The 11258-nt window shown below is 53.9% G+C and overlaps 1 protein-coding gene across 1 annotated transcript in view; it reads left to right on the plus strand.

The window, feature by feature from the left end:
* The window catches only part of PODXL (podocalyxin like), a 48179-nt gene extending 36922 nt beyond the window's left edge, over positions 1-11257 (plus strand). Inside the window, exons 5-11 of the mRNA XM_032866545.1 lie at positions 2417-3439; positions 5361-5620; positions 5960-6031; positions 7904-8054; positions 8309-8370; positions 8572-8739; positions 9752-11257. Coding sequence (XP_032722436.1) covers positions 2417-3439; positions 5361-5620; positions 5960-6031; positions 7904-8054; positions 8309-8370; positions 8572-8739; positions 9752-9949 — 1934 coding nt within the window. The 3' untranslated portion in view covers positions 9950-11257. The remainder of the gene's footprint in view (positions 1-2416; positions 3440-5360; positions 5621-5959; positions 6032-7903; positions 8055-8308; positions 8371-8571; positions 8740-9751) is intronic.
* The last annotated feature ends 1 nt before the right edge of the window (position 11258 follows it).

The following is an 11258-nucleotide window of genomic DNA, read 5'->3' on the forward strand; positions in this document are numbered from 1 at the left end:
TACAAACTGAGCCCTCCAGGTGCCCCCCAAATATGATCTTTTTTTAAAAGACTTTATTTATTTATTTATAAGACTTTATTTATTTCTTTTTAAGACTTTATTTATTTATTTGACAGATGGAGATCACAAGTAGGCAGAGAAGCAGGCAGAGAGAGGAGGAAGCAGGCTCCCCTCTGAGCAGAGAGCCCACTTGGGGCTCGATCCCAGGACCCCGGGATCATGACCTGAGCTGAAGGCCGAGGCTTTAACCCACTGAGCCACCCAGGCGCCCCCTGCAAATATAATCTTTTTTTTTTTTTTTTTAAGATTTTATTTATTTGACAGACAGAGATCACAAGTAGGCAAAGAGACAGGCAGAGAGAGAGAGGAGGAGGAAGCAGGCTCCCTGCTGAGCAGAGAGCCCGATGTGGGGCTCGATCCCAGGACCCTGGGATCATGTCCTGAGCCGAAGACAGAGGCTTTAACCCACTGAGCCACCCAGGTGCCCCTTGCAAATATAATCTTGACCCATTCTCCTTTTGTCTCAGTTGTCAATAAGTTTGTACAACTGTCATCCATTCCATCTGGATTACTGTCTTAGCCTCTTTCTTCCCATTTCCACATGCTCTCCCTCCCAGTCCACAGCCCCCAAAGCAGCAAGTGTGTTTCTTTGCAGATCACCCTATAAGACTTCTTTGCTTAAAACCTTCAGTGGCTTCTTTTTGCGCTTAGAATAAAGTCCAGAATCTTTATTTTGGTCTCTAAGGAGGGTGATCTTATGTCTCATTTTACTTGGGAAATGATTATTTATTTATTTATTTAAAGATTTTATTTATTTGACAGAGATCACAAGTAGGCAGAGAGGCAGGCAGAGAGAGAGAGGAAGGGAAGCAGGCTCTCCGCCGAGCAGAGAGTCCGATGTGGGGCTCAATACCAGGACCCTGAGATCATGACCCGAGCCAAAGCCTTAACCCACTGAGCCACCCAGGCTCCCCTGATTTTTTTTTTTTTTAAAGGTCAATGGTATGGGAGGGTATGGTTTTTAAGAGTCTCCTTTTCATCTCAAAAATGTAGGGGTCTGGACAGTAAGTTCCTGGCCCTCTATCTGTGAAGCCCCGATTCTCTGAGCCCTGCTCCCTGCCACCCTCACTCAGTATCCATCCACACATGTCTTAGTTCTCTCTGCTCTGGGGCCTTTGCAGGTTCTGTTCTTCTGCTTGGCTCGCATTTCCTCCCTCTCTGTGCACAATTCTTGTTATCCTTCAAGCCTCAGCTGAATGGGCACCTCTGGGAAGCGTCTCCTCACCTCCCTGTCTAAACAGCCCCATCCTCCGTTCTGTGCATCATCTCCTTGTTCATTTGTCCCATACAATCTCGATGTTTCATTGTTCTGTCCCACTTGTTTAATTCCTGTCTTGCCCACCAGGATGTAAGCTCCCCGAGGATATGGATTATATGTGTCTTACCATTGTATCCTAGGGCCCATACTGAACAGTTCCCCTCATAAATAACTGTTAAACAAATGAATAAAATTAATAAGGCCTTCCTACCCTAATCTGCTAAGGTGAAGCTACCATGCTGAACGGAGTCAAAGCACTCTGACCTTCTTTTCCGTGGCATGTCTCACAGTCGTACTTAAATAGCAATTTGTGTCTTTTTTCCCCCTAAAGATTATTTATTTATTTATTTGACAGACAGAGATCACAAGTAGGCAGAGAGGCAGGCAGAGAGAGGATGAAGCAGGCTCCCTGCTGAGCAGAGAGCCGGATGTGGGGCTCGTGGGGCTTGATCCCAGGACCCTGGGATCATGACCTGAGCCGAAGGCAGAGGCTTTAACCCACTGAGCCACCCAGGCGCCCCAGCAATTTGTCTTGTCACTGTTCTGTTTCTCCTTCTAGATTCTACTTTCTGGAGAACAGAGGCATGGCTCTTTTGTCATGCCTACAACAGGACGATTCAGTAGGCATGAGTCCTTCTGCCCCTCCCCCTGCTTGTGCTCTGCCTCTCTCTTTATGTCTGATGAATAAATCTTAAAAAAAAAAAAAAAGCTGAGTCTTCTGCAGGGTCACGTGGCTGGGAGCTGGGGCGAAGGAGGCAGAGGGGACCTCGGTGGCCGGCTCTGTGGTGGCATATGGAAAAGGAGAAGGTTGCGCGCCTGGAGCGGGGTGCGGGGAGGGGGCAGGGCACTGGCCGCAGGCTTCCACGTGCCGGGGGATTGGCCGGCCTGGTCCTTATCGCAGCAGAATCTCCCTTGCTTCACTCTTGTTGGCCAGAGAGGCCTCTTGAACGTGAGAGAATCTGGCACATCAAAGACCCAGGCCTTCGGCCAAGGTAGATGGGAGCAGGGCCTCTAGATCAGAGGAAGAGCAGGAGAACGTGTGGCCAGAATTGCTTCCGGTAATGCCCTAACTTGCTTCTGTGCTATCTTTGTGAACAGACCCTCCTGCCGACGGAGCAGCTACAGCTGACGGAGCAGCTACTGCGGACGGAGCAGCTACAGCCGACGGAGCAGCTACCGCCGACGGAGCAGCTACAGCCGACGGAGCAGCTACCGCCGACGGAGCAGCTACCGCCGACGGAGCAGCTACAGCCGACGGAGCAGCTACCGCCGACGGAGCAGCTCCAGCCGACGGAGCAGCTACCGCCGACGGAGCAGCTACCGCCGACGGAGCAGCTACCGCCGACGGAGCAGCTACCGCCGACGGAGCAGCTACCAACGCCGGAGCAGCTACCGCCGACGGAGCCGCTACCGCCGACGGAGCCGTTACCGCCGACGGAGCAGCTACCGCCGACGGAGCAGCTACCGCCGACGGAGCAGCTACCGCCGACGGAGCAGCTACAACCGCAGCTCAGCCCCTTGTAGCACCGGCAGCCGGTATTGAAGGGGGGACTCACGGGAAGGAGACTGGATCACGCACAGCCCCAGCAACCACAGCCCCAGCAAACACTGAGCAAACGAAGACGACCACTGTCACCAGCGGAGGATCCCCAATAGCACCCAGCGGCTCAGGGGCGACGACAGCCACACCCCAAACGGCCGCTGACAAGGACGGGAAGGCCTCCAGCAACCCCAGTGTAGCTAGTGATGGCTCAGAGGATAGCCAAGGTTTCAACAAGACGACAGTCTCCTCAACCACTCACACCGTGAAGCCCGAAGGCACCCGCAGCCCCGCAGCCGGAGCGGGAGCCGGGGAGGCCCATGGTGGTCCCGCCAGCAGCACGACCCCTGGGGGCGGGAAACAGGCTGCTGCTGCGCCTGCAGACCCGCCCAGCACCTCCAGCCCCGCTTCTTCTCTTCCTGCCGGCGCCACCCCAACAAGCCCACACCAAGCAAGTACAAGCCCTGGTCCTTCGAAGCCTCCGGTGAGCCATTCTGACAAAATCCCCACGGCAGCTCCCAGTAGTTCAGGCACGAAGGCGGGCCCCAGCTCCACGTCCCACGGGACACTTCCCACAGCAAGTAAGTCATGCCTTTTTCTTTCTTTTTTTTTTTTTTTTAATTAAGTAGGCTCCACACCCAAACTGGGGCTTGAACCCCTCACCCCGAGAGCAAGAGTCAGGTGCTCCTCTGAGCCAACTAGTCACCCCACGTATTGCTTTTTTTTTTTTTTTCCCCCCCAAGCAAGAACCTTCTGAATGCTTATGTTCTATCCAGTTGCTGAGCTGGAAGACGGAATTCATGCTGAGGGTTAAATTCTGTGAATACAGCACCTTCACTTGGGCCAGGTTCCCCCTTCAGTGACAGGCGCCGGCCAACACTGCTGGGTTCTTCTGATGAGGGGCCAGTGTTCTGGCCTGCCCAGTTGAACACAAACAACCCAGCAGTCTATTCATGGGTAAGACTTGGGTGGTCGCCGTTGGCGGGGCAGTAGTACTCCACAACAGTGTTTCTCAAATTGGCAGTCACCAGCAGGAAATATATTTTATTTAGTTTTACACCATGATCCAGGAATACAAATGAAGAACACATACGTAACAACACGTGTAACTGATAATAACAGTTTTACTGACCAGGGTTGATTCTTCCTGTATGTGATGGGCTCTAATACTTTCTACTCCATCCCATGTCCTTGGTTCCCTTTTAAAAGTGCTGATCTTTTTGTTTTTTTTAAGATTTTTTTTTTTTAAAGATTTTATTTATTTATTTGACAGAGAGATCACAAGCAGGCAGAGAGGCAGGCAGAGAGAGAGGGGGAGGAAGCAGGCTCCCTGCTGAGCAGAGAGCCCGATGCAGGGCTCGATCCCAGGGCTCCGAGATCATGACCTGAGCCGAAGGCAGCGGCTTAACCCACTGAGCCACCCAGGCGCCCTTTTTTTAAGATTTTTTAAAAAATTTATTTATTTGACAGAGACCAGAAGTGGACAGAGAAGCAGGCAGGGAGAGAGAGGGGGAAGCAGGGTCCCTGCAAGCAGAGAGCCCGATGCGGGGCTCGATCTCAGGACCGTGAGATCATGACCTGAGCTGAAGGCAGAGGCTTTAACCCACTGAGCCACCCAGGTGCCCCTAAAAGTGCTGATCTTAACCCAGTAAATAAATTTTAAAACCCACGGGTGGATCATGGGCCTCACGATCATGACCGATGGCAGATCTATGGAATCAGAATTTCTCGGTGTGGACCTGAGTCGGGGTTGTAAAGAACTCCGGAGGTGGCTGGAATGCGTACTGGTGCTCAGTGCACCTGCTTCTCCTGCAGGTGGTCTCATCCTGCAATCAGAGCAGGGGCTCTGAGCTGGATACACCTGGATTCAAGTCCCTGATGGGCCGCTTCTTCACATGTGACCTTGGGCAAATCATCAGGCCCCTTGAGCCCGGTTTCCTGATATAAATGAGGGTTATTTATGGTACCTTCTTCGTCAGGGTGTTGTGAGGATTAACTAAGAAAGTAAGCGTGGGGGTGCTGAGGACACACCCCCAGATGGAGTGCCCGTTGAGTATTAGCTGTTGCTGCTGACGTCACTGGCATCGGGGCTCACACTGGCTTGCGCAGTCTGACCCACCCTGGAATACGGTACAGGAAATGACTCCATCTGTTTGCTTCTTCTAGCTTGTGGGCTAGGTGGGGGGGTAAGGCCAAAGAAGCCCCAGGAACTAAGAACAAGAACAAGGGAGACTGCCCTCTGATTTTTTTTTTAAATTTTTTTTTATTTATTTGATAGAGAGAGATCACCAGTAGGCAGAGAGGCGGGCGGAGAGAGGGGGAAGCAGGCTCCCTGCCGAGCAGAGAGCCGGATGATGGGCTCGATCCCAGGACCCTGGGATCATGACTTGAGCGGAAGGCAGAGGCTTTAACCCACTGAGCCACCCAGGTGCCCCAAGACTGCCCTCTGCTCTTAGAGATACCACTCATCTTTTCTCAGAGCCTTTGCTTTCCTAATTACAGCATCACTGGTTCCCTTACAAGGAGATCTGCAGAAATCCAGCGTGATACCAGCTGTCACTGGGACCTCTTCGGCCATCACTGGGACCTCTTCTTTCACCACTGGGATCCCTTCTTTGGAGACTTCGCATCCTGCAGGCCCTTCATCAGGACCTGTGGCCACATCTCCTGTCGAGGGATCCAGAAGCTCCAGCACCCAGTTGACTTCAGTTGCCCCTCGCGTCCCCAGCGTCCCTCCTTCCTCGGCTCATGTGGATGACAGGGTACTTCCAGCAGGGATGGGACAGATAAGAGAGCCTAGCCTCAGATGGAAGGGGCTCTAAAAAGTGTTTCTACCCGCCCTTCCAGCCCAGAGCCCCTGGCAAGGGCTGTTGGGAACTGTCACCCATTCACCCCCTCTCCCTGGCTTTGCCAGATTCTGGCTTAGACAGCTGGCCAGCCAGCAACACACCTGGCTATGAAACTCTGTGCAGGCACACCGCCCAGCTTCTCAGGAGCTCCTTCCTTTGTGTTGCCCACCCAGCGGGGAGGAAGGGAGGGGTCAGGGATGGGACCCTGCCAGGCTCAGCCTGAAGCTGAATCCCAGTGACTGCTTCTTCTAGATAAAGTGCGAATCTCCTGGAGGGCTAACTGACAAGATGCTCATACTGAACTTGACGAAAATGAGCCTCTGTGTGAGTATCCTGCCACTCTAGGCTCCACCCTGATCTACACCCCCAAACTGTGGTTTAGCAGCAGCGGTAGGGAAGGTAGAAGGGCATGAAGTGTTCCTTCTGAAAACGGACTGAGGAATGTGTTCTCTCCTGCCCCTGCTCTTTCTGGGGGAAGTGGCCCCTTCCAGCTGCCAGACAAAGTGAAGTTCAGGTTGCCCTAAGCCAAGTCCCACAGGGCTGCTGTGGGGCCAGAAGGCCCCAGCCCAGGTCTCCTGGGCTTGCACTGTGTGATGATTCACATGTTCTCCGAGTCTGGAGACCTTCCTAGTTCAGGCTGTGGTTTAGCTAAGTTGATCTCTTTGGCCTTCAGAGGCCCCGGCTGAAAACAAGAGGCTCAGTCAGCCAAACTAACATTCCCTGTTCTGATAATCTGGGGTTGTGTGTCCGCGGGTCCATGTACTCATCTGACAGTCTCTGGAAGAACAGTGCAGACATGATCTCTCTCCAGCCCGTGGAGTCAGAGCTCCTGAGCATCGGGGCAGCCATTGCTCATACTCGGGGTGTGTGTGTGTGTGCTGGGGTGGGAGTGTCTGCTTGTGCACGAGGACATTTGGTTGGGAGGGAGCGCTATGTTGGAGGGGGGTTGCTGTTGCCACGCTCTAGTCTTTGAGGATTATGGGTGGCTCATGGCTGCCCTCTCCTGGTCAGTGACTACTTTTGAAAACACCCCCTAGGAAATAGAACTGAACCATAGGGTTTCTAAAAGATGGAGAACTTGGCTTTACAGCATTTTAATGCCACCTGTATTTTTTTGTGTTTTTTTTGTTTGTTTTACAGTCCTTTTCTCCTGGGTGCCCATTTTGCCAGAATATCCCAAAAGCGTACATTTAGACTGTATTTTTCAAGGGAACAGTGTTGCCCTGGGGCTGGGCTTATTGGACAAGGCAGGAATCACACTGATGCATGCCCAGCCATTCTCACGCTCTCTTTTTGGCTAAAACGTGCCAGGTTGTGAGACTGAGTGGGAGAAGCATTTTTTCTGTGTGCCCCGGAGCCCTGTCAGTGTGAGGCAGAGGAAATAGTAAGCTTAGGAAATCCCAGATAGAAACCCCAGCATGGCTTGGGGTCCTGAGGTGAGCCATGCCAAGTCCTTTTCTTCACCTCAGTACCCTATTCCAAAATCAGGTTAGAGAAACACAGCCTGGGGTATCTCTAGATGACATGGCAGGACCAGGTAAAAGCTGTCTACACTTTGTTTCCTCACCCTCAGCCCTAAAGCCATGTTGGCCACGCTCCGTCTGGTGAGAAGTATAGAAGATTCCCCTCCAAGATGGTCCCGTGTGCATCTTCAAGATACTCCCGTATTCCCTTGTTCAGTGATGGCCTTTCCTGGCTTCATGGCTAGAGTCTTAGTCTAGGGAAGGGCATGCCTGCTGCAACTTTGGGAAAGATAACCCTGGGCTGAGAGCTGGGGCTTCCCCTCCTGAGGTCTTCAAACTGGGCATCAGCACCTGGCAAGTGTCAGGCTGCTGGGCAGTGCCCCCTCAGTCCCTCCTAGGAGACGAGAAGGGCATTAGGTCATGACCCCTGAAGAGCTCTGAGAGAGATTGGGGCACTCAGGTGAGAGGTACTGTTCAGCTACAGACGAGATAAACAGGGTAAGGGGACCAGGGGAAAGAGATTTGCAGGAGTCAGAGAAGGCAGGGACCGGCCCAGAACAGCACATAACCTGTGACTCCTGCCAGGCCAGGGAATCGCCCCACTTGAAGGAAGAGGGAATTAGGTTCACACCAGGCAATAGCATCCTCCTGACCTTGGCTCTGAAGGGCAGCCCCACAAGCCAAGGCTGCTGTCCTGGTCCCTGAGGACTCACTTGTGGTCTCCCCTCAATAGGCGGGGAACAGCAGTTCAGATGACAAACTGGTCACACTTCTGTGCCGAGCAGCAAAAGCCACCTTCAACCCAGCTCAAGACACGTGCCATATACTGCTGGTACCTGTTCAAGACTCCCAGGCAGTGGCGATCAAAGAAATCACGGTGCAGAGTGAGTTGAGGGTGGGGGGTGCTGGGGTCTAAGTGGGGAGGGAATGGGCCGGAGGTTGACCACTCGGGAGCCATGAAGATGGGTCAGGGCTGGTGCTTCCTATGAAGGGTCAGGGCAGGCCCCCTTCCAGGGCCCCCCGAGAGAGACAGCACGCAGGAGACTGAGGTACAGCACGTCCTCCTCTTGGGGCCCAGTCTCCGTCCCCTACACTTCCCTCTGAGCCGGACCGCTAGCAGCGTCTCTCCCCTCCACAGCAAACCTCCTGCCCGGGGACGTGTATGAGTCGCTGAAAGACAAATGGGATGAGCTGAAAGAGGTAAGCGCTTCCCGTGGGTCGGCACTTCCTCTCTCGTGGTGGAGGAGTCCCACCTGCGAGCAGCCGGAGTACGGCGGGGTTAGAGAGGGGACAGCAGGGTGATGGGCTCAGCCCCCAAGAACGCCAAGCAGAAGAGCTCATAACCGGGTAGGAGTGACCCCCATTCTGTATTTTGCCACATAACGTCCTCTTTCCTGGCAGGTGGGAGTCAGTAACATGAAGCTCGGGGACCAAGGGCCCCCCGAAGAGACCGAGGACCGGTTCAGCATGCCTCTCATCATCACCATTGTCTGCATGGCGTCCTTCCTGCTCCTGGTCGCCGCCCTCTACGGCTGCTGCCACCAGCGCCTCTCCCAGAAGAAGGACCAGGTGAGGAAACAGACCAGTTGGCCAGATGACTTCCGCCCGTGACTCCCCTATTAGAGGAAAGGGAGTGGGCCACGGGCCCTTTCAGACAGGCAGAGACCATCCCTTACAGGAAGGAACTGCACAGTCACAGGGCAGACGGAAGAAGCGCGCGGGGGAAGGGAAGGGAAGGTCGTGGCCTTTGGAGTCCAGAAGACCGGGGATAAGCCCTCGCTCTGCCTGCGATTATCTGTGTGACCTTGAGCACCGCCTGTCTGAGCTTTTCCGCGTGTGGGGATAATACTCTCCTTGCAAAGCTGCTCTGAGGATTCCCTGAAAGAAATGGGTAGGGGTAGGGGCATCCCTGGTTGACCAGAAGTTCTTTACCCGCCTTCCCCGAATTCCCGTCACGCCACTTGCACCACATGCAGTCCTCAGCCCGGGCTGTGCACCGCGGGGACGGTTAGGAAAAGTCGCACGCCTGCCTCCTCACACACCGACTGAAACAGAATCTCTGGGTCTGAGTATTTGCTAAAAGCTTCCCAGGTGACGTGACTGTGATCCAGGTTGTAGCTCAGATAAAGCCCAGAGAAAGCACTGCCTCCAGGTGGCTCCTCTCTATGGCAGAGACAGCACAGGACCTGCTGTACCCATCTTACTTACGCTTAAGAGAGGTCCTTAGTCACCCGGCCTGATGAAAGTCATTTTCTTATAGTCCTTCCTGATTGAGGACAGTGGGGTGAGGCAGGTGCCTAGAGAGTTAAGTTTGGGGAGGGGGGAGAAATGGAGGAAAGAGACGGGAGGCTTCTGGAAAACACAAGTCCATTTTTGCTGACTTCATGGATCTGCCAACAGGGTAAAGGTCAAGCGAGCTGGGAATTCTAGGATGCCGGGCCAGCAGCCACGATGGCCTCCAAGAGCATTTATTGCGCACCCTACCCAAACTGGGGTTCCTCGATTGTAGGGGTACTTGTGTAATATTAAGCCCATGAGCCCTCAAAAATTACCCTTTCTTGGGTCGTCTTCCCTATCCTAGCAACGGCTAACAGAGGAGCTGCAGACAGTGGAGAATGGTTACCATGACAATCCCACGCTGGAAGTGATGGAGACCTCATCCGAGATGCAGGAGAAAAAGGTGGTCAACCTTAATGGGGAGCTGGGGGACAGCTGGATCGTCCCTCTGGACAACCTGGCCAAGGATGACCTTGACGAGGAGGAAGACACGCACCTCTAGTCAGGTCCGCAGGCAGCCTCCAACAGGACCACAGGGCTCCAGACTGAACCACCTCAAGTGCCATTTGGACAGGGGAGGAAAATCCTTCCCAGCTGAGGGAAAGGTGGGGGAGGGAAGCAGACTTGGAGGGTCCCTCCTCCCAATCCCCACAGGGCCTTAATTTTCCCTTGTCAAACTGAACCAATCACATTCTGTCTAGATTCCTCTTGTAAAATAACCCACTAGTGCCTGAGCTCAGTGCTGCTGGAAGACGAGAGGGAGTGCACCCACGTGGTCATCTGGTAGAATCCCTTCAGCTCACATCCGAGGGTACAGAGGCCCGATGGAAACACAGATCCCCGATTCGGTGTCGTGCGCTTTCCTGCCACGCCCCACTGCTGCCATCGCTACCGCCTCCCCTCAGAGCTGCTCCCAGTGGGGTGAAGCTCGCAGTCGATGTGACAATGGATGGGACGGATGGGATGGAAGGGACGGCAGGGCCAGATCCTGTCTCCAGGGCATCGGATTCCTTCCAAGTACAGGTCCCCAGCCTCGCCTGCCAGTGTGTCCGTCCCCTTTGTGCTTGCCCCGCCCCCCACGCAGTCTGTAGCCCCCCTCTGTCCTAGGGCCTCTGGGACTCACACCGTCCCTTCGTGGCTTCGAAGCCCTTGCTCCGGATTCTGGCTTCCTTGCATCTGCTTAGGGACCTTGAGACTTAACCCACACAAGACTCCAGTGTGAACGAGGTCTGCTTCAGGGATCCTTTTACAGGTGAAGAGAAAAGGGGAGGCCCTTCACCCCCAGGATGGGTCCTGGCCCATCACCCAGGGCAGGAACTCCTTTGGCCTCCCACTCCCACCGGGGACTGAAATCTGCAGCAGCTATGAAAAAGTGTTTCTGTTGTTCACTGCTCGGTCGGTGGGGTGAGGCCCCAAGTTCAGAGATCCCCCTGATATCCAGCAAGAGAGAGCCATAGCTGTAGGGCAGACTTTCCCAGGGCCCAGTCCACAGAGTGGTGTTTCACCAGACAATCGATCGACGCGGTTAGGAAGGATAGGCTTTACTCTCTGTTCCAGAGGAAACTCAGGGACTTTTCAAGTTGCTGAGAGTTTTGTTGTATTTGTTTTTCATCCAGCCCTCTACTGCCACAAGCCAAAGCTCCAACTGCTGGGAGACCTTTCAGTTAACTAATCTTATTGACTCCTGGTTCTCCTGTGCTGTAGGGCTAGAAAGGCCTAGAAAGTGTGATGCATTTTAAGGTGCTCAGGAGCAGCCTGGGGGTGCCTGTGGGGTTCCCAGTGACCTCTCACTGTTCGGGCATGCAGCTGGG

This window comes from Lontra canadensis, unplaced genomic scaffold (assembly GCF_010015895.1).
Source record: "Lontra canadensis isolate GAN:19392208 unplaced genomic scaffold, GSC_riverotter_1.0 scaffold2, whole genome shotgun sequence".
NCBI classification, from domain to species: Eukaryota; Metazoa; Chordata; class Mammalia; order Carnivora; family Mustelidae; genus Lontra; species Lontra canadensis.